Below are 22473 nucleotides of genomic sequence, written 5' to 3'. Positions count from 1 at the left end.
TGCCTTTCTTCCACATCTTTAAAGGTTTTTGAAGATGTGTTTTCAAGACTTGACGACAAAAGATCTGGTTCCGGAGAGGGTGTTTTCTCTCCCGATAGATCAATTTCAATATCTAGGATAGGAAGAAGAGCATTTTCGAGGCTCTCACAAACTTTTTTTGCGTCAACTGGATAAATTCCTCACTCTGAAAAGGCATTTCGACACATTCGGGGTGTAAGGGCTTTATCTCGGAATTAGTAAAGGTCGTTTAGGAAAGATAATTTTGATGCGAGAAGACCTCCACCCTATTAAGAAATAAGATTATTTTGTGTCTTAAAATAAGCCTTATAAGCTTAGAAAGGCTTACCATCCAAAAGTTGAAGATAATTTGTTCGATTCGGCGGAAATCCAAATATCTTAATACCTGCTTTGGTTGTAGTATCAAGAAATTCAAATGTTAGATGTAAGCCACAACCGTCGACCAAGAGAATACGCTGCTCTCCATTTTTAAGACGAGTACATATTTCACGGTCAAATTCTTCTATCCAACGCACAGTAAGCTTATCAATAATATAGCCTTTTTCTGCAGTCGCAGTTATCCATTCATCAGGTATTAGATGGTTATACCACGACTCCATATAATACTATCCTTTGAAGATGACCAAGGGCTGCATTCGCCAACCATCAGCAGCAATACATTCTGCGACTGTTACCCTTTCACCATGTTCTATACCCGGGAGGTCTAAAGCTTTGCTAGATTGGCTAGAAAACACACATCGGGTCCGTCCTTGTCCAATTTGAAAGCCAGTTTCATCAAAGTTGTAAATATTGCATGGATTCATACCCTCGAGAGCCTTAGCTAACAAATCATACCAATAATAAAGCTCTGTAACATCTGTAATTCCTAGACGTTTAGAATCAATAATTTTCTGCCTTCTAAGCTTCATCTCAGTGTCTAGGAAACAACGAATATAGCGATATACCCAATCTTTTCCGACCGTCCGATCGGGTATCTTTGACCACGCAAGTGTAGCATTGGCCCAATGCTCTATAATAGTAGGCGTCGGAGGGAGGAAGAAAGCATCCAAAGTCTTTATCCAATAGCCTAAAGCCTTCTCCTAATAGACATTTAAGGTGTAATTCGATGGTTTAACCTCTGTTTTAGGCTTCATATTGCAATTAACGCGTCGCCATAACAATCTATAATTAACGCCAAATTGCCGCGCGACCTCACGTAAATTTGGCTTTTTTTGGCTTCGAGCGTGTTCCACGGCCTCATTTACACGAGATACCTCAGTTTCAATAGAATCGGCCATATTTAAGGTGGTACCTTGTAGTAATAAAGATGTGTAAAAAGAAAAATTACATTCCGGTGAGAATTACATTGCGCTGCGGGACACCAAATGCGGCTAGTCGTGTTTGGTGTCCAGACCGTAGGGTAAGGCACGGCTAGTATATAACCTGCTATCAGATCTCACTGAATTCATTTACTTTTTTATTTCCTACAGGCAAGAATAACTGGAAGGACCGACCTTGAATAATCTGTACAATGGTATATTCATTGATACAAACAAGTCTAAAGACAACAGAGATGATTGTAAAGCATGATAAATGGACAAGAAGGGTATTGACAGGAAATATATGAAAAGTGTCGTGAGAACCTCGTATATGCCTCTAGGAATTTTTAAGGATTTCTTAAACCTCCTTCTCTGACGTGACACTTCCATCATCCACAGCTTTGCCCCAGGCTGCCTCAAAAGCAGATTCAGCTTCAGCTGCCGGTTCTTCAGCTGAAGATTCTTCAGGTGTAAGCTCTTTTGATAAAATTTCAGCCGTCTCTGCGGGAGCGGGAGTGGAAACTTCGACCTCTTCGGTAGGCTCAGTAACTTCCGTGGCCTCCGCGGCCTCTATATCCTCTGTAATATCGGTGATTTCCGTGACTCGAGACTCAAAATCAATCAGAACAGGGGTACTCTCAGCTAGATCCCGAGCAGGCGGGCTCTCAGGTTCGCTATCCACCAACACAGCAGAGAAAGCAGCCGAAGAATTAGGATCCATTGAATCTGCACCAGGGCCTGCATTCTGGCGAGTGGCACCAAGTAACTCAAGGTCAAAGTTTGAGCTGTAGATCACGGCGGAAAAGGCCTCCAGCTCGCGCACATTCTTGTCCATTACCTCGAGATACTCGTTGGGACCCATAGGTCCATGACCAATCACATGGACCTGGCGAGCCATCACAGCCAAGAGGTTAGCGAGCTTCGTCTTTCGCTCAAGGACAGGAGGTGGAACAACTGTGGCCATAGAGTCGAATGACTGGGGTGCTGTCTCGGGAGCTGGGGCGGAAGCTTTGAAGGCCTCGTTGGCACATTTGGTATCGATCAGAGTGGAGAACCCCTCGTTGAGAAGAAGGGTGAGGACGAATGAGAATGATGGGGAATCGATGAGATCGGAAGTCTCGTCTAGAAGATGGCGCAACTTGGATGCAGTCTCCGAAGATGAGGGGTCGGCTACACCCTCGACACCAGACTCGCGAAGTACATAGTCCTCCTCTTCTGTAGGTGGCAGTAGGGCAGACAGCCATTTCTTGGATCTATATCGGACTATCAGTAAAATTGTATCCGGGAATTGGTAGAGGCTCTTACCGTCGCTCTTCCTCTGTGTTTCCTTCGATCGTCTTTCGGATTTGGAGAGTCAATTCAGATAGCTTAGACAGACTGATATCTTCACGTGGGTTGAGGGGACCAAATGCCTCCTCTACGGCTGGTTGGACTCGCTCCATCAGAGTCTTCCATCCGCGGTGAAGCAGCCACCAGCTGAAAGCAAGATAGCGGCGGTTCGTAGATATATCATCGCCAAGAGTTTGTGTGAGATCATCATCGTGATCTTCGAGACTGATAATCGAGTTATCGGCAGGAGTAGCAAGAGAAATGACGCTTGAGAGGTAATTGCGGCGACCGAGGAGGTTGAGTTGAATACGGGTAAAGATGGTCAAGAGGGAGAGGACGTACACCATCGTGAAGGAGCGAGTAATAGCTGCAATAAAGCTTAATTAGTCTGATTCATGTTTCGTACTTGTCAGTATTGGTGACATACAGGTGATCTTAACTTCATTCCATAGCTGTGTCTTGTTCCGCTTAACACGAGGTTGTCCATCGGAATCCACAGGTTCTCCCAGCTGACTCGTATGCACATATCCCTCACTCTGAAAGCTGGAAAGACTCTTTCGATCATCCTCTGGCAAACTTGGCGCGACAGAGCTCATATCCGACCCCGTTGTTTCCCCCGCATTGAGTCGCGCCAGCCTCTCCGCCCGCTTCTTCTGAAGCTCCTTGGTCAGTTCCTCGACCGGCAACGCCTCAACAAGGTTCTCCGTAGCGGTCGGTAAAAGTGCAATGACAGTAAATGTGCAATCGGTTTGATTCTGTTCGAAGCGTCGTCGGAGACTACATAGCAAAACATTAGCGATCGAACAATTAAGGAGCGGGCGGGATGGAGGCTGTCACAAGCTCGTGTGCCCGTGAAGACAGAGGATGCGAGGACGCCTCTACATGGCAACACAGGCAGATACTCACTTCTCTCGAGCAATTCTATCACTGCTCATGCGCTCTCGCGCTTCAGAGATCTTAGATAGCACATATTGACCGGCCAGGTAGCCAGCGCCCAGCACGCCAGCTCCGATCGCAAGACCTTTGCGATTGCGCTTGAACCAGCGCCTTGTGGCACCGATCATATTGTAAATAATCGGGGGAAATCTCTCGGTTCGGATTTGTGTCGATGGATCAGGTTGTTATAATCATGACTCTCTCGCGTGGGCTTGGAGAGGTCGGGCAGATGAAGGCGGGAGACTGGCCTCGGGCGCTGATCGCAGTAACCATCCCCGGCCTCGGCTAGAGCGAGCTCCTACTGTGGAGAGATCGAACTAGCAAACAGGGACATCAAGTCATCATGATGAAACGGTTTTCCATCCTTTTTATCTTCATTTTCATTATTTATCTAGTTTCACGCTTTTTTGACCCCGGATTTTCTTCTTCCTGTTTAATCACTCAAGCCACCACTCTACATAATCCCTCATGTTCCTGTTGCTTCCCCGGATTCGGCAGACCCAGGCTGTTCCTGTTCCTCATGTCAATACATCTACCACTTTCCTGCCAGATTAAAGCAATTACAACTGGAATGTTCCTTATAATTAAAAGTAACTCTTCAATGATGAAATGATGCCATTTTGGCCCTTCTACTCGTATTTCGTATCTATATGACTCTCCATTCAGCGTCCAGCATGTGCATAAGATGATGACTAAGGCGATCGAATCGCCGCATAATCTCTAATTTCAACATTGAAATCAAGTTCAAGAACAAGGTTTATGTATACTCGTATAATGAACTCTAAATATCTCTGAATTATGCCCTGCCTGTTCATCATGTGACATTCAACCATGTTGACCAGACCAGGTGCCGCGACAAACTAGAGCCTAAACCGTAACGAAGCCGACGGCTCGGATGGGCATTTTGATAGAGGTGGATACAACCTTGGAAGTTCTATTTGGACTTTCAAGTTTGAGTATTGGTAAGATAAGTTGAGCAATAGGTTGGAGCTACTAGGGTACACTGGGTTGGCCATTTTATAATGGACTCGGATGCATATTGTAGTAACCTTGGAAATAGGTATACTCGTGCCCTGAGCTCGAACCCCCACAATCTGTAAGTGCGAGATACCAAATTTCTTGGTTTTAGTTTTGTAGAGCTTTACTATCCACCTAGACTAATTATAGACCTGCATTAACTATGTTCTCTTCTCGCACTTTCAATGATACATAAGCACTAGATTATTACCAGCTACTGACTCACCCGAGCCGCATATCGGCAGCGCTCCGGGATAGCTCCCCCGAGATCGCTTATTTGTATCGTGAGAATATACCTTGTGTTTCGACTAAAAAATATATCTGCCAATAGTAAAGACTAAAATTGGCTTAGCTAAGATATCATGGATAGTGGCAGGATATGAATGAGTGCTGTAGTCTCAAGACTTTAATCTAGCCAGATATTCACCCCTTCCAAGTAATATGATACAATTTTTACCTTCAAAGAACTAATACACAGTCTAAAACTTTACATATAACCAGCCAAAGACTATCTAAAAGCGACATCGTTTCATCTCATACTCAAAAGCATAAAATGTAGTCATACTAATCCCCATCATACATAAGCAGCCTCCCGAAACAAATGACGCACAAAGCATTCCAGTTCCAGTTCCAGTGTCAAAAGCCAAAACACACAAAACAAAGGTCTCAGTCTCAATAAAATCAAGATCCAACAATCTAATATCCATATATGTAGTATAGATCGCCTTCTCCATCCGACCCATAGTTCCCATTACGCAACCCACATCAAAGCGCCACCAGAACCAATGATAAGCTCGATAAGCGTCATTAGCCCAGCCCCGATGGCAACCGCCCCGATCCTACATACCAGCATCATCACTCACGCCATCGCATACACCTCAAGTTCCCCATGACAAGAACGACAACAACGACATAAACCTACTCCTAACCTGATCTGACCCGACCTTCCGTCGCCTCTACGAGGATTTATTCCTTTATACCCAACCCAACCCGCAACAGATCAGAACAGCTGGACGACCTACCCGCGCGGGGATGGAGCCCCGCAAAACCCCTCCGGAGTACTTTCTGGAGATCTTCGCCGACACAACAACAGTGCGCGATGTATTAAAAGGTGAGTTTTAGTATATTTACTCTCATCTTTTTGATAACATGACTTATTCAGATCAATGCCTCTGCTCTGATCTGGTCTTTGCTGGCCCATTCATCCCTTAATGAATGCAAATGACTAACAACCCACTCACCCCACAGGCGTCCTGAATCTCATCTTCTTCCACCGATACTTCCCCTCCACTCGACCGACCACATTCGATGTCCTAGACTTCACATTGCCGGCAATCAACGACGCAGATCTGGAGACATTAATCGAGGCGCGCGTTAGTGCTCTCGTGCGACAGCATCTCTCTTCTGCGGCAGGGACACCGGACGGGAAGAGTACCGGCGGAGGAGGTGTTCGGGGCCGAATCGCGGTAGAGTTCTATGAGAAGAAGAGGAGGCGTTCGGGTCTTTGGTTCGGTGGGTTAGCAGGGAAGGCGGAGGAGGAGGTATGTTGGGAGATTTGGACTTTGGATGTTACTATTGCTACGCCGAGGACGGAATCAGGTGAGTTGCTTTGATACATTGATATGTTATATCTTTTATTATGCGAGGAGTGGAGTATTGGGAGTGAAGCTGACTTGGTTGATCTAGAGCGAGCAAAGGTTCGGAAAGCAATGGGGAATATGCTTCAGAAGGCTGCGCTTAAGATTCTTTCTGTTGTTAATAAGGACAAGGATCATATTCCGCCTATTACGACTAGTGATTCGAATCCGTTCCCGTATCGAATTGTTGTTAATCCGAGGACTGATGGGTGGGGAAATCGGATTGGGCTTTATTGAGCCTGGGCCAGAGGGATAGGCTTGAGGTTGAATATTGGTATATTCATGACTATGTTTACATGATGACTAGCACATGAGAGATCATGATGTGGAGTTTAGAGGTTCTTTTGCGATGCGGTTTCTATTTGGATTGGAGTCATGGGTTGGCGTTGGAAATTCATTGTCTTTTCAAGTTGGGGGGTTACTTTTTGTACGAGCATGCGACAAACAGAACTTGAATACATCATGATAGACTACTTGTCGCTGTGATATTCGGAGCCCACCAGAATTACAAAATCAAAATAGACAGAGGCATTGTCCTACAAACCAAACACATCGCACTACATCTCACTACCAGTACTTGTGCAACTACCATTATGCATGCATATGCAGAAATACGTAGGAGCATCATCTGAACTTGGAAAAGAACGGACCGAAAGGCCAAATACTACAAACATCTCTACCATTCGATATATGTAATTCAATCAACATCAAAAGCCACCTCCATCATGCAACAACCTCTCAACACGAGCTACTACATCCCCAGACCCGTCCGCTCCAAGCTTCTCTTCTCTTCTCTTCTCTTCTCTTCTCTAGCCAATCAATCATCATCTTCACTTTATTTGTCATATTCAGTTCCAATTGCATTTCATTTCGCACCGAGAAGCTCAACCCCTGCAGTGTTTTTCACGTCACCAGGCAGCCAATGAATTGGGCTGAATCGATAAACATCAACGCACGGCTCATATTAACTCGTAGCCTGGGTGCACGGCACAGTATCCTGAAAGGATTCATAGAATCCAACGGGCAGACATTACATTTACTGGGACTTGGCAGCAGCCTCGGCCTGAGCACGGAGGTTGGCGGAGGTGCCGGAGCTGGAGAAGAAACGGCCAACCAGGGGCTGGAGGAAGGAGTTGAAAACAATTTGAGCGCCGCTGGGATTGGTTAGATGTGCTCGGTAGGTTAAGTATGTGTGGGTTTGTTTGGCAACTTACTTGGTCTGGGGCAGAGCCATCCAGAGGACAAGGACGAACTTGAAGATGTAGTAGAAGGCTGGTCGCATATTAGTAGAGCGAAGTGGTTATGAGGTAGGTTTGTACGTACGGAACCAGTAAGCGGCGCTGATGGCGCTCTCAATGGTGGTCAGGAAAGCGAAAACGACCCAGTACTATCGATTTCAGGTTAACATTATTGGTCTTGCGCAGGTCAATGGGGTATCACGTGGCACTGATAAGCACAAGACATTATGATGTCTCGTGCCCAGGGCACCAGACGGAAGTAGGTGTAGGTGAAGGGTTATGGTCATGGGGGAAACGTACAGTCAACCACTAGAAGTTACATGTTAGCGATATAGTCATGGAAAGTACGGACGAGAAAGGAGGGGTTAATCTTACCTGGGTGTCATCCTTAGTGCTCGAGGTGAACAGAGCCTGAAGGGAGTAGTAACCGGGGAGGACGAAACCGGCAAGGTTGACAAGGAACTCGCCAGCGATGTTGAAGAAGACAAGGAAGAAGTAGACGCCGACAAGACCCAGGATAACGTAAACCTTGGGGACAGAGGTCTGACGCTCAAGGTTGTTCAGGACAGGGTACTTGGTAAGCTATCGGCGACAAGTTAGCGACAAGAATAGAGAATCCAGCTATAAACAAGAAACAGATGCATAATAGAGATCAATCAAGGATAAGATGGATGGCCTGTTGACATCCGGCTCGCCGCACTATGGCGAGGGCACAGAAATGCCGTAACCGTAACCAAAAATGGGGCCGAGGGCTAGAGCTGGCGAGGCACCAACGAAACACACAATGGGGTAGAAACGCACCTCCTTGTCGAGCTGGGCAACAAAGTGCTGAGCACGGTCTTGGATAGAAGCCATTTTATCGGATGGGCTTTAAAAATCAGAAATTCGGTTCTGAAAAAAGGTAAGATAGCAATGGGAGCGAGGGATGAGTGAGAATGCATCTGGGTCAAGCTGGCGCTTCCAGCTGCGGTGCCCGTGCGAGTCACGTGATGACATGACGTATTCGGCCAGCCATCAGATGGGAAACCATGTGAATGATGGAATCAAGTGGAGGGATCGAGGGTGTACATTATGTATGCAGTGGAAAGTGGCTCGCATATAATAATAAAATTGTTATGCATGAGATACAGTAGACATGGGCAAATCTCCGGATAGTGACCTGGAAGGCTCAGGCCTCAGGCCTCAGGGCTTCAGCATACAATGTATTTATCCGTTACTAAGGTATTTCGCCAAAACACACAATGCAGACCTTAGTACGAGACAGCGCTAGTATGAATTGATTAGAATATTTGAAATTATATTTTATTACACTTCCAAGTGTCTATAGGCTTCTTTCCTGTATAGAACGACCAATGTTCATATTCTTGGATACTTCATATGACGTATAGAGTTATCTCACGCGATATTTGGGGCGAACCAGGTAATCGACCAGAGTTGGATGTTACAGAGGAGAAGGATTCCGCACAATGGGGGGCTATTTGTGGGTATTGCAAGTGGTTTATTTCAAGCCCACAGAACTTCTTGGAATCCCTGCTAGTTTAATTTGAGAATTTTATTTTGCGTTTCCTAATCAAGTATGCGACGAAGATTAAACGTTCCGTACAAATGTGAAACAAGCTCCGGACAACCCAGCTCCGTCAACCCTGGACATCTAGTACTGGCAGACTCGGTACTTTACATGCGCAGCTGCACTTGCTGCATCTGCACCTATTCTATTCATTACATTACTCATCCACTTATAATAAATTATTAAGCAGAGGTTGAAGCTTCTGGCACAACACATGGTACCTAATCTACAAGAGGATTGGTAGAGTGATATCGCGTGGTAAATGTGTTATCTACAAACTTTCAAAGTTCATATCGTACACTAGCCATGGAATTGATTGGACGGAATAGATTGTATTGAAGGCCTAGAATTGACATGTTGACACCCGCGGAGATGGACCTCAGAGTATCACGTGATACCATATTAAACTATGCGTGTCTACAGATTCAGAAGTTACAAAGAACATTATTATTCTGCTATGACAATACTTTGAAATATCATTAAAGAGGTGTTCGATTGACTGCGTGACTGGAGTGTCGATCTACAGAATGATGATAGTGGGGCGTGAGATCCAGGTTTCATAATTATAGATCTTACAGTAAGAGCCCAAATCAGGCAATTCATGGAAGAAATTTCAAATGATTGCATTCTGCATTAGCTTCAACTTAAGCTCTTTCATGTTCAACCATGAGGAAACGCAATTACTTCACGGGGTAAGCATTACGTGGAGTGTCTTCGATTCACCGCCAGGCAAAGAAAAGGATGATGTGATCAAGGGGAACAGCACTACAGAGACACAGAGAGGGGAATGGACTCAAGAACTGTCCTGTCAAATTGATGGTTTTTTTTTTTTTGTATTTTATTTTACTTTTCTCTGCCCAATTCCCATTTACTCGGTACATTCTATTTCCACATCCATCTAGCTTGCCAATTGACCCATATTTTTTATTTTTATTCTCCTTTCCGTGTCAAGACCCAGGTACATGTAGATAATCGTCCGCCCCTAAACTCCGTGTTCTGGCCCGCACACAACACATGCACCCACTTTCCCTAGCAACTTCAATCCCCCCCATTTTTTGAACCACTCAGCCTCAACCCAACCCTCCACCCAAACCACATTGTCCTGTTTCGGGGTGGAAACCACGTCGAATCGAATCGATCGGTCCGTGCGTCCAAACGACCCCATTGCATATATCGGACCGTCGATGTAACCGCCTCTCTCCTCGCTCATACCATCCGCCCCCAAGAGAACTAGACACGATCCGTCCTACCATTGAGGGGTACCACGCCGGCCGCATACGGTTAAGCAGGGCAGATACAAACACAAACACTTGGCTTCATATCTCAACGAGACGAATCGGATCCACAAGTCATTCCTGGCGTGGCACCAACAACGCGGCACGAGACCAGTATTAAAACTGCTGTTACGATCTAGGCTTCTTGCCATTGGCCTCGACCCAGATCTCCCCTTGCCTCAACAAAGAACTGGTTTATCTTGGTTACTTTTTGGTTTTTGGTCACAATGCGGCCCCAGTAAGTTTTTGTTGCTTTGTTGGTTCTGCGTTGCGCCTTTGTCTGTCGATGTCGATCTCTAATTGTGATGCTGGACGAATAGACGCGAATACCACATTGTTGTTTTGGGCGCTGGAGGTGTTGGGAAGAGTTGTTTGACTGGTACATATCACCCTGATACAAAACATTTATCTGCTATACCACGGCGTGTGGAAGCACCGAGGCAACAATGGCTGATCGATTAACAGCTCAATTTGTCCAAAACGTATGGATTGAAAGCTACGATCCTACCATCGAGGATTCATACCGCAAACAAATAGAGGTGGATGTAAGTGTCTACAATGCCAATCTGGATACAGTTCATTGTTGACGAACATAATTTTCTAGGGACGACAATGCATTTTGGAAATGTAGGTGCTGCGACGCGGATACGGGTACAGTTTACTCTGGATATCGTGATGAGAACTGACAGGCTACTCAATGTACAGTCTAGACACCGCGGGGACAGAACAATTCAGTGAGTGCATCCAATATCACCAATTACTATTCTATTTAATCCAATTGCTAACCATCCCCCAGCTGCCATGAGGTAAAATGCGCCTCGATCATCATCACCCCCTCGTCAATCCAAGCTAACACATCACTTACAGAGAACTTTATATGAAACAAGGCCAAGGATTTTTACTCGTCTTCTCCATTACTAGCATGTCATCATTGAACGAGCTATCCGAACTCCGCGAACAAATCATACGAATCAAAGACGACGAAAAAGTACCTCTCGTGATCGTCGGCAACAAATCGGATCTCGAAGACGACCGCGCCGTGCCCCGAGCCCGCGCATTCGGTCTATCACAAAATTGGGGCAACGCGCCATATTACGAAACCTCCGCTCGCCGCCGCGCAAACGTTAACGAAGTCTTCATTGATCTTTGTCGTCAAATCATTCGCAAGGACCTGCAGGGATCAGGTTCAAGCTCCGACTCGCGCAAGCGCGAAGGCTCAGGCCGTAACGATCGCAAGAAGGATAATAGAACACAACGTCGCCGATCCCCATGTGTCATCCTTTAAATGTGGATGGATAAACCCCCATTCTACACTTACTTTTTCGAATGATTCCTGTCTCTGTTTCTCTCACGTTTGCTCTTTTCTTTTTTTCTCTTTCCCTTTTTTTTTTGACGTGCCACATGATGTTTTAAACGCTCCTACGCATCTGCGCCTCTTCATAGAACGACGCGTCACCGCACTTTCCCCATATATTATACCATCTGTTCTTCAATTCTGATGTGGTGCATTTTATATGCTTGATTTTCTATTATTTTCCACGCTTTACACAACAAGGGTTTGGATTACGGTTGGATTGTTCAAAAGTCAAATTTGGCGAGGAAAAAGGCTGTGATATTGTGAAAATACTGGTTCAGTTTCGCTTTTTTCTTTCTCATTCTACTACCTACTTTTATGATTTGAATTTACTTCTTCCATAATCTTCAATATGACAGGGGTAATTTGCTTGATTGATTGATTGTCTTATCTTCATTTCTATAATTTCCTTTCTCCTGATCTTGGCTTACATTCGGAACACTCCAAACCTGGTTTGTATGTCTGGCTCGGCCTTTCCACCCAATGCAGCTGCCAATCCCAGACCCAACATATTCCGTGTTTGTGCTGGGGGGATCACGCCGTCATCCCATAAGCGAGCAGATGAAAAGATAGCTTCAGACTCGTGGTCAATGCGAGCCTTTAAGGCTGGATCAGCTGTCTTTCCGACGGCTTCCATGACGGAGGAGAGTTGCTCGGATCCCATTACACCGATCTTCGAATTAGGCCACATGAACATCAGACGAGGGAATAGGCGCGACCACTAAGCAGAAAATTTGTAAGACGAGGAACTTCAGTGATATCAAATCCGGGAAAGGGGGAACTTACCACATGCCATAATTGCCAGCACCGGCACTGGATCCAAACACAACAGTAAACTTAGGAACATCAGCGCAAGCAACCGCAGTTACAAGCTTCGCTCCATTCTTCGCAATACCACCCTTTTCAGCATCCGCACCAACCATGAAACCAGAAATATTCTGCAAGAAAACAAGCGGAATCTTCCGTTGCGCACACAACTCAATAAAATGAGCCCCCTTAAGCGAAGACTCCGAAAACAGAATTCCATTATTCGCAACAATACCAACCCGATGACCATGTATACGCGCAAAGCCCGTAACAAGCGTAGCTCCATAATCCCTCTTAAACTCAGCAAACTCACTCCCATCAACAATTCTTGCAATGACTTCATGGGCAGGAATCTGTCGTCGAAGATTAGTCCCCACAATACCATTCAATTCTGCCGGATCATAAAGTGGCTCTTTAACCACACCCTCGAGTTTCAGCGAACTCTCAGTTGTAGGATAATTGAGATTAGCAACCGATCTCCTCGCAAGGATAAGAGCATGTGCATCATCAACAGCTAAATAATCCGTTACGCCAGAAATACTCGAGTGAAGCTGTCCACCACCTAAATCTTCTGCCGAGACAATTTCGCCAGTGGCAGCTTTAACGAGAGGTGGTCCAGCGAGGAAAATAGTTCCTTGATTCTCAACAATGATCGTCTCATCACTCATGGCGGGAACATAAGCACCGCCCGCTGTGCAGGGACCCATAACGACGGACAGCTGAGGAATTCCAAGGGAACTCATCCGAGCCTGGTTAAAGAAGATACGACCGAAATGATCACGGTCCGGAAATACATCTGCTTGATGGGGTAGATTTGCGCCGCCAGAATCAACAAGGTAAATGCATGGTAGTCTGTTTTCTTGAGCGATGGCTTGTGCGCGTAGATGCTTTTTAACGGTGATGGGATAATATGTGCCGCCCTTTACTGTGCTGTCGTTTGCAACAATCATGCACTGGACACCTTCGACTGTTCCGATTCCGGTAATGATTCCACCGGCTGGAACATCTTCGCCTTCGTAGACGGCGTGGCCGGCTAGAGGGGAGAGTTCCAGAAACGAGGTACCGGGATCAATAAGAGCAGAGACACGATCTCTAGGGAGCATTTTGCCTCGTGCGATATGCTTATCACGTGACTTTTGCGGACCACCTTTAGAGATGTTTGCATGTAGCTCGTTCATCTTGTCGAGGATTTCTTGCATCTGTTGGCTGTTTTCTCGGTATTCAGGTGATGATGTATCGACTGCTGTTGGGAGGACGGAAAGCGCCGAGGCATGATGAGGGTGTGTGTAGCTTGCAATATATCGTGATGATACCCTGGTAATCTGGTTTTGGTTTTGGGAGAAGGTGATCTGTGCAGGGCGACAGGCTCGTGAAGCTGCCCTTGAGCCTAGACTCCGCAGGACGAGCGGGGAGGGGGCACGCATTGCGGGGATGAGTTTGGGTTACAGATGACAGTAACCAGTAATGGGTATGGGCGGTATGTATTATTTATGGATATTGTTCAAGTCCCATGTCAAATTGGGGATAGAAGTTTTTATCGCGACGAGATGTCCTTGGTGTTAAGAAGACAATGAAGGCGGAGCTCCAGGTTCCCCAGATCGTGCGGAGGTGCGACGTTTGCCGCTTCTACCCGAGGTCACCATCACCGCCCCGACATACATCAACAATGACGCTGGCGACATAAAATGAAAAAGAGAATAGTAGGTTCAAAAGACCAATTAGAAATTAATGTATTTAAACGTTCATTGTCTTAAGCATTCAAATAAAATAAGGTCAAAAATAAAACCCAAATTCAAGATATAAGAGGTGAAAGCATAGACACAAGTTAACCGTCACAAGGCGGTCTCTCCGCGCCGAGGCCTGCCGTCCCTACCTACAACCTGAATACCAGGATCTTAAATAATCTGCTCTGGCAATGCACTTCCAAAAACCAGACATATACATCACCCATTGTATCCTCCAAAAATCCTCACAATGGCGTCCATAATTCTCCCGGCCCTCCTTCGCACATCAACCCGTTCCCTAAGGCGGAACGTCAATGTCAATGTCATCCCCGCACTCTCCCCAGGTTTCGCGCGCAGCATATCGACAAAGCATCCAGCAGGCTTTACGCCTCCCACCGACGATGACCTTATTGAGCTACGAGAGCGCGTTCAGGATTTTACAAGTAGGATCTACCTTACTCACTCACTCAATATATTTGAAGGGGTTGTGGCTAACTAATTCTCTTTTAGGGCGAGAGATTACAGCCGAGGTTGCGGAGAAAACGGATAAAGTGAATCATTTTCCGGAGGAGATGTGGAAGAAACTTGGTGATGCGGGGTTAGTACTTTTTGGCAGCTAGAATGAGGGATATGCTAATCTGTTGTTTAGTTTGCTGGGTATTACCGCGGACGAGGCATATGGTGGATTGGGAATGGGGTACCAGGCACATTGTGTCGTGATGGAAGAGCTGAGTCGCGCATCTGGTATATCCATCTGCACCGATACTTTATTGGTCTTGATCGGATTAGAATCCATAAACTAACCATCGTTTCTTTTAGGAAGCATCGGTCTCTCATACGCCGCGCATTCCCAACTCTGTGTGAACCAACTTTCTCTGAATGGCAATGAACAGCAGAAAGAGAAGTACCTACCTGGCTTATTATCCGGAGATAAGATCGGTGCCCTCGCTATGTCGGAGCACTCTGCTGGTTCTGATGTTGTGAGTATGAAAACCACCGCTAAAGAGGTAGATGGGGGGTGGGTGTTGAATGGGACAAAGATGTGGATTACAAATGTGAGTTTTCATCATTCTACTCTCATTTTTACTATAAAGGAGCACTGTGACTTATATGATGTTTTAGGGTCCGGATGCGGACTTCATCGTCGTTTATGCTAAGACTGAGCCTGAGAAGGGATCTAAGGGTATCTCGGCCTTTGTAGTTGAGAACACATTTAAGGGCTTTTCTTGTGCTCAGAAGCTGGATAAGCTTGGAATGCGTGGATCTAATACCGGTGAATTGGTATTTGAGGATGTCTTTGTTCCCCGCGAGAATTTGTTAGGGGAGATAAACCGCGGCGTCAAGGTGTTGATGGAAGGTCTTGATTTGGAAAGACTTGTGCTGAGTGCTGGACCACTTGGGTAAGTGTCTATTCTCGAGTATAATCGTTGATAATGATACAAATACAGATGGATGCTAACTTTATCTAGAATCATGCAAGCTGCTCTTGATCTTGTCCTGCCTTACACACATACCCGGAAGCAATTCGGCATTCCCATTGCTCACAACCAACTGATCCAGGGTAAGCTTGCGGATATGCACACCAAACTTGCTGCTTCAAGGGCATACACATATGCCACGGCACGGGAGGTAGATAATGGTGCTGCTGCGCCTGGTCAACTAGTTATCAAGACACAGGACTGTGCTGGTGCTATTCTTTATGCTGCTGAGCGCGCGACGGAGTGCACCTTGGATGCTATCCAGTTGATGGGTGGGAATGGATACATTAATGAGATCTCTGCCGGGCGATTACTTCGAGATGCCAAGCTGTATGAGATTGGAGCTGGGACGAGCGAGATTAGACGGATGGTTATTGGTCGTGCGTTCAATAAGGAGTATGCTTAGAGACTTCGGTGCAAAGTAACAAACAGTACATGATCAGATAGGAAATACTAAATTATGCTGAGTAAAGATGATGATAAGATGCATTCAAATGGTCCAAAGAGTTCGGAGGCTCCTTCATTCGTACCGTTTCATTACATATCATGAGGATGTGCCACTTTCAATCGATATGGAAGGTAAAGATATAGAAAAAGACAAAGCAAATCAAAACTGAACATTCACCGCATCAACCCTACTTCTTCTGTCTAGCAGATCGACGCACAGGACCAGTCGAACCCCCATCATCACTCTTACTAATGTTCCGCGCAACCCGTTTCGAGTGACTCCTCATCTCCTCAACACTGGGCTTACTCGCCTTCGCCTTCGTATTCTTCTTCACAGGCGTCTCAGCCTTGCGCTTTCTCCCCCGTTTCACAGGTATCTCAACCGCAAACCCAGGGTCCTTCGGCGACTGTCCCAACTCCGGCGTCGTATTCGATACATCCCCCGCGTCAACACTTCCATTCGTCTGATCCAAAGACAAAACATCAGACATTGCATCTGAGCTATCCCCTTCTCCTTCTTCATATCCTTCTTCTTCCCCCTCATCATCACCTAGCTCCTCATCCCCATCCCCATCCTGGACGCCTGATATTCCCGATACAGATCCCGACAAGGAGACAGGCGCATGTCTCTTCCGTAGACGCGACTTATCCAGCGCAGGCTGCGCGGACTTGAAAATCTCCCTCCAGTCTTCTAGCAGCGCGACTTTATCCGACTGGCCGGGTTCGTAGATCTGTACCGCTCCTGCAACAGTGGGATCGTCTTCCAGAGAGGCTTTCCAGACGACGCCCTGGAAGGAGCCGAGGTCCAGATGTAGGGGCGGATGCTGCGGTGGGAGGGTACGTCGGACTTTGGTCTTGTTTCTGTTCTTGCGTGGGCTTGGCTCTGTTTTCGCGCGGAGGCTGCTTTCTTTCACGGTCGGGTCGTCGTCATAGTAATCATCCGTGTAGTATTCCCAGTCACTGAAGTAGTCCTCTGTGTAAATGTTCGGGTCGTCAAAAAGGGCGGCTTCGTAATATGATGTTTGGGCGAGTTCATCCTGTCGGAGAAATGTTTAGCGGACTATTTCTTGCTTTTCTTTTCTTTTCTTTTCTTTTCTCGTCTTCTTCTGCTTTGCTTTCCAGTTCCTAACCTGGTAGTCACAGTAGTTGTAAGGGTAAATAAATCGGATTTCCAACTCACAACAAGATCCGGCACAGGGTCCTCGAAGAGATATTCATCTTCCCACTCGTAGTACTCGTCGTCGTCGGACATGGTGACTGGAAGGGATAGGACGGATAGGATAACAGGAGAACAGAGATGCGGAAAGAGTCGCAATGGCTTCAGAATAATCCAAGGAGCGAAGGAATTATAAGCAATATACAATATACACTAATGCAGTTGACACGAAGGGGAGCTGAGAATGTGACTGTGACGAAGATCGGGGCTGATCTTTTAACAATAGCAGCCTTGGTGCCTGGCTAACATAAGCCTTGGCATTTTTTCTGCGCATGAAGGGCTCCACATTTTATTTTTTCGTCTGGACCCCATCATCTTGGCCCTGAAGTTATTACATACTCCGTGTTTCAGCTGGTTCAGTTCTGCGCATGATTATGTCTAGCTTGCATGAATCTGATATGTGTTGGGAATGATTGATGATCAGTATGGTCTCGTTCTCGGAGTTGAGGAAGTACTCGTAATGGATCTGGGGCCTTGTACTACTGTCAACAATGCAGTATGATTATAGACCTGTTAGTTGGTGACATCGCAAACATTTGTCTTTGTATTGATATGACTGGGACATATGGTATAGTATTACAATACCATTATAGAGCACTGATGAAGAGATTGCGCCGCTTATTCTTGACCTGCTGAAGCTACGCTTTGTTTTGGGCACTAAGTTGTGCAGTACTTCCTCTGTGGGGGTTATGCATGTCGCTCCACAATTATAATGATCCTTGAAACGGCCCGGACACGAAGATCGGGTGGCCATTTCTTTATTTGGGAGATGTCGTTGCTGAAAATAGACATGCATCGGTCTATTTTTGGTATTCAGGGGATTCTAGACCTTAGGAAGAGGCAGTAGACGAAACCTTGCAGTATGCCAGGTTCGGGGTTAGAATACGGATTATAGAACATTGAACTAGGTTATTCAGCCCCACTCGTGGCTATTGGCAAAGTGTCAGCGCTAACTATAGTTCGAATGATAATATTGGGAGTCATACAGGCGAATCAAACTCTAAGCTCCTGGGCTTTTACATAAGGAGATCTATTTGATCGGTTTCTTGCAATATTATTCAAATAAGGACTGTGGTTTGACGTTCCCATTCTCCATTCGAACAAGCATTGAATGAATAACAGAAAATCTTTACGCAAGGAGACAAATTATATCGTACTTCGTTTTAATATTGAGACACTTCTATGATCTAAACGGATAAGAAAGAAATCGAATAGGTTTATTTACACAGTAGAAGTTGTACTTCCCCAAAAGGATATCCAGATAGGCAACTAAATAGGAACCATCGCGTTCTGCCCACTTAGATCAAGATAATTCTTGGTGTTCCCAGCAGCATTGCCCTCGGTAGCAATACCAGCAGCTTCGCACACGTCATATTGTTCTTGCGGAATGGAAATCTTCTCCTGAATCTGTTCAGGTGCTTCAATCATGGTCATAGCCAGCCCCTGCATCAAATGCCAGTCAATATGGCAGTGGAAGAACCACACACCTGGGTTATCCGCCACAAAGCGAATAACAAAGTAGCCTTGTGGGGGCACAATGAACGTGTCTCTGCGTGCAGGAACCTTGGGGAAAGCCGTGTGGTTTGACGGGTCGTAGGTGACTCGGTAGTCAGTGTCGGCGTAGTCGAAGAAATGTTTGCCGTAAGCTGGGAAACGGTCGACTAACTGGAAGTTATGGCCGTGTAGATGGAAGGGGTGCGCGCCGGTGTCGTTGTTGTTGAGTATAATTTCGACAACTTCGTTATGGCCTAGGACGTAGGGATGGGTATCCGTTCCGTATACCTCGGGGTTCGTTGCAAGATCTCCTGATGAGAGAACTGAGTATAGAGTTGGCACCTTTGGCTTGACGTAGGAGATGTTGTTGAAATAGGCGTAGCCTTCCCCGTTGCTCGCTTCTTGCATGGCTACGTTGACGGTAATGGTAATGTCGGGCTCTGGCAGTAACTCCATCTTATCATATGCGTAGAGCTTGGTATCATCGAAGGGATCGAGCTGGGTCGAAGATGTGATTTTGAGATCGGCTTGCGGGTGACCAGCATCCGCGTCATATTCCAGCCAGTTCGTCTGATTCAACCTCAATGTGTCCGGAATTGAGTCGAGAAGTTGTGCATCAGCCACAGTGACAATAGGGAAATTCTTGTCCGCGGTACTCTTGGTAGTTACCAGAATAGAATATCTCTGGGCAACAGCAATGTACAGGATATCTGCCTCAGTCGGCTCAGTATAGACACCGTCGATTTCCACAATACGGAAGGTATGGCCCTCAATATAGAAATATTGGCTCACAAAGGTACCGATATTGACTAAACGTAGCATATAAGTCTTGCTGGTTTCAACGGGGATGCTTGTGCTCAGAGTGTCGTTGAATAGGAATGCATTAGGCACAGGCTCATCACCATCGGGGTTTGAAGGCGAAAGGAAGGAGTGAGAAAGATTCTCGGTCATATTATGATACCAATCACTCATAGTCAGTGTGATGTCCCCATCAATCTCATCGGCGAAATAAGCATCCTTGTCCCGCACAATAAGTGCCTGGCGCTGTCCATCAGGATAGCACCAGTCAGTGTGGCAGTGATACCAGTACGTGCCGACCTGGTTTACAGTGAAGTTGTACGTGTATGAAGATCCGGGCATAACAGGACACTGAGTAACCATAGAAGGTCCGTCCATATTGTTTGTTCCATTCTGGTACATGCCGTGGAAATGGATCGAGGACTTTTTGTCCTCAAGACCATTATGCATATTGACCACCAGCTGGTCACCCTTCTCAACTTCAATCACGGGCAATGGCCATTGGCCATTGATACCAAGGACTTTGCGCTCATGAAGGCCGTCGGGATTGGCAGTAACCCAGGTTAAGTTAAAATCATACGTGACGATCTTAGCCTGGCAGAGTTGAAAGAAAAACGCAGCAGCAATGCCAACCAGCAACCTCATGGTGGAAGCCATGAGTGATCAATAAACAAACACAGCAAGAGAAAGGTGAAAAGGAAACAAAACAAAACTCCCTTGCATCGGCCGGGCGGCGGGCCATTTTTTACTCTTCTTTTTCTGTTGATCTTCTTGAATCCATCGTGAAGCAGCTCCACAAAGTGGCGTGGTGCGATTGAACTCTTGTCTTGCATTCGATTATCTGATCGAATGCTCCTCTATGACTAGCCGACGGGAAATTATGGGATCCACTATTTCGGCTTTTGATCACTTGTCTGCGCAATCAACGGGCATAAATGGCGAAGGATCTGCGATGAAATCCGCCAGGGCAAGAAATATGCCGATCAGCGGGATCTTGTGCCGTCGTAAAGGCTTGAACGCTAAAACAAGTTCCGAAGCTTGATTTTCGCCGCGGTATCGGCGCCGGTGTGCAGTTCGGCAGGTGGTTGAGAAAGTCTCCGATTTGTTTCAGGATTAGACGTGTGGGAATACTTAATGAGGGACCTAAATTCTGAGGGGAGCAGTCTTGCTCATCTTCCCTCGAGGACCCAGAGAAGTTGCTACTACCCGGTAATAAATGTTTTCTGTTCTTCGAACATCAATTCTCTGATGAATTTTCAATTTTTGAATGAAGTAGCGCGTCATTTGTATGGAAGACTGACTGTATCATAATATGCTTAATGGATTGTCGCACGCTTAGAAATTAAGCCGTAGTAGAAAATCATCGCTCAGATGCCATGTGTACCCTAGTCCCAACCGAAGTCAAAATCCGGGCTGATCTCCACAGGAGATAAAGTATTAGGCTCGGAGTCAATGCAGCCGGAGTTCTGTAATCCCCTTTTGAAAGTATCCGGCCCTCTGGCTTTCTTGTTTTCGGAGAAACTGGCCAGATTATCGACAGACTTAACGATTTTTTGCATAGTAATAGTTTCGAAAATTTGGGCAATTTTCCATTGATCGAATAATAGAACCGACATGGGATAAAGAATCCCGAGTATCAATTGCGAGTAATAGAGTGCACAGAAATTGGAAGACGCGTTGGCGACATGCCACCCATGGGTTGGGCTCCATTGCTAATTTCACAGTAGCCTGCATGCTCATCTTACCCAATTCAATGAGACGACGCGATATATGGATGCCCCGATCGAAAGACGTAGTAGAGCCCGTACTTTGCGATAGAATGAAAGGGCTAGATTTGACTGGGGGAGCCAAATGACGGAAGAACTCGCGTTTATGTTTCAAGATAAATAAGAGAGCTCGAGGAATCCGGACCAAGTTTATATGGAATATCATGAGTTCAAGCAACTTAATTCCAGGAATCAACTTGAATAGGATCGGGACTGGATGATTACAATAAAGACCCGGAGAATTGACATGTGTCTGGCCGTACTGATCATAACCCATGCATTGAGCGTGGAAGCGATTCACACAAGCCTCCTTACAGCTTCTTTGTCGTTTTTGAAGATAGAATTCCGGCTCAATTTTTTGTTTTTTTGCAATGTCCACGACTCTCAGCAGGAACTGTTAAGCTGGCCTCTATAAACGACAAGTTGTCAAATAAAACTTGATTCACATAGGTTGGTCTTCGATGTGAGTCGTGACTATCCATTAGCACTGCCAATCCGGTATTCCAGTTCTGGGTGTTTCGGGCGAACTTGAAGGTACTAGTATATGTTTACACATTTTAGTAGATTTTAGTTAGAGAATTCACGCAGGGCTCAATCAGGCGCGGGTGTTGAAATCCTTCGCGACCTCAAGGGTCCAACAGGGTAAGATGTGAGAATCTTACATGTTTGAATACAATGAAGACGTTGTTTCGAACGAAATATCAGTAGGTAGCAATCAAGTAAATCAATGTTGGGACGAGGCTTAGGTCACGCGAGACCATAAAACGTACAGTAAGCACACTTTCTTTATCTTGTATATTAAAAATAATGGAACCATGGGATTCCTTCTTCGGCCCCAGTTTTCAATCCTCAAAAGTAATACTATCGCCTCAACCTAGACAAAAATAAGCAAGTCCAAGAAGATATACATCACCCGGGTGTAAACTTCAAATTACCTTTTAATTTAGATGATCTGAGACTTCCAGAAGAATGGTCGTCGATATATTGTTCTAACCTTAAGTTTAATGATGTACCAAGATTCAAATGTCTCGGGAAATCAGAAACCTGAATAATGACGGCTGAGAATTTAATTAAA

The 22473-nt window shown here is 45.8% G+C and overlaps 9 protein-coding genes across 9 annotated transcripts; 3 read left to right on the top strand and 6 right to left on the bottom strand.

Moving 5' to 3' along the window:
- Positions 1–1674: 1674 nt before the first annotated feature.
- N7478_011101 (peroxisomal biogenesis factor 3) lies at positions 1675–3709 on the bottom strand (the record flags this gene model as incomplete). The annotated part of the gene is made up of 4 exons (XM_056927315.1): positions 1675–2569; positions 2622–3012; positions 3073–3422; positions 3552–3709. 4 exons carry the CDS (start codon positions 3707–3709, stop codon positions 1675–1677), a joined length of 1794 nt encoding a protein of 597 aa, XP_056774363.1.
- Positions 3710–5630: 1921 nt separating this feature from the next.
- On the top strand, positions 5631–6472 carry N7478_011100 (autophagy-related protein 101; the record flags this gene model as incomplete). Its single annotated transcript, XM_056927314.1, has 3 exons — positions 5631–5709; positions 5847–6197; positions 6285–6472. 3 exons carry the CDS (start codon positions 5631–5633, stop codon positions 6470–6472), a joined length of 618 nt encoding a protein of 205 aa, XP_056774362.1.
- A 799-nt stretch (positions 6473–7271) lies between these two features.
- Positions 7272–8328, bottom strand: yop1 (putative membrane biogenesis protein (Yop1); the record flags this gene model as incomplete). Its single annotated transcript, XM_056927313.1, has 6 exons — positions 7272–7389; positions 7450–7507; positions 7559–7622; positions 7774–7782; positions 7849–8055; positions 8275–8328. 6 exons carry the CDS (start codon positions 8326–8328, stop codon positions 7272–7274), a joined length of 510 nt encoding a protein of 169 aa, XP_056774361.1.
- Positions 8329–10760: 2432 nt separating this feature from the next.
- On the top strand, positions 10761–11599 carry N7478_011098 (uncharacterized protein; the record flags this gene model as incomplete). The annotated part of the gene is made up of 5 exons (XM_056927312.1): positions 10761–10859; positions 10919–10941; positions 11020–11048; positions 11111–11120; positions 11182–11599. The coding sequence occupies 5 exons, from the start codon at positions 10761–10763 to the stop codon at positions 11597–11599; spliced, it is 579 nt and encodes a 192-aa protein (XP_056774360.1).
- A 496-nt stretch (positions 11600–12095) lies between these two features.
- N7478_011097 (methylcrotonoyl-CoA carboxylase beta chain) lies at positions 12096–12359 on the bottom strand (the record flags this gene model as incomplete). Its single annotated transcript, XM_056927311.1, has 1 exon — positions 12096–12359. The coding sequence occupies one exon, from the start codon at positions 12357–12359 to the stop codon at positions 12096–12098; it is 264 nt and encodes an 87-aa protein (XP_056774359.1).
- A 91-nt stretch (positions 12360–12450) lies between these two features.
- Positions 12451–13899, bottom strand: N7478_011096 (putative 3-methylcrotonyl-CoA carboxylase, beta subunit (MccB); the record flags this gene model as incomplete). Its single annotated transcript, XM_056927310.1, has 1 exon — positions 12451–13899. One exon carries the CDS (start codon positions 13897–13899, stop codon positions 12451–12453), a length of 1449 nt encoding a protein of 482 aa, XP_056774358.1.
- A 550-nt stretch (positions 13900–14449) lies between these two features.
- N7478_011095 (isovaleryl-CoA dehydrogenase) lies at positions 14450–16083 on the top strand (the record flags this gene model as incomplete). Its single annotated transcript, XM_056927309.1, has 6 exons — positions 14450–14642; positions 14710–14797; positions 14849–14943; positions 15019–15254; positions 15322–15599; positions 15669–16083. The coding sequence occupies 6 exons, from the start codon at positions 14450–14452 to the stop codon at positions 16081–16083; spliced, it is 1305 nt and encodes a 434-aa protein (XP_056774357.1).
- A 229-nt stretch (positions 16084–16312) lies between these two features.
- Positions 16313–17376, bottom strand: N7478_011094 (uncharacterized protein; the record flags this gene model as incomplete). The annotated part of the gene is made up of 2 exons (XM_056927308.1): positions 16313–17161; positions 17305–17376. The coding sequence occupies 2 exons, from the start codon at positions 17374–17376 to the stop codon at positions 16313–16315; spliced, it is 921 nt and encodes a 306-aa protein (XP_056774356.1).
- Positions 17377–18609: 1233 nt separating this feature from the next.
- Positions 18610–20289, bottom strand: N7478_011093 (uncharacterized protein; the record flags this gene model as incomplete). The annotated part of the gene is made up of 1 exon (XM_056927307.1): positions 18610–20289. The coding sequence occupies one exon, from the start codon at positions 20287–20289 to the stop codon at positions 18610–18612; it is 1680 nt and encodes a 559-aa protein (XP_056774355.1).
- Positions 20290–22473: the final 2184 nt, after the last annotated feature.

This window comes from Penicillium angulare, assembly GCF_028827245.1.
Source record: "Penicillium angulare strain IBT 27051 chromosome Unknown utg000008l_segment0_segment0, whole genome shotgun sequence".
NCBI classification, from domain to species: Eukaryota; Fungi; Ascomycota; class Eurotiomycetes; order Eurotiales; family Aspergillaceae; genus Penicillium; species Penicillium angulare.
Note: the sequence above shows the minus strand (reverse complement) of the source record. Positions and strands in the feature narration are given on the sequence as shown.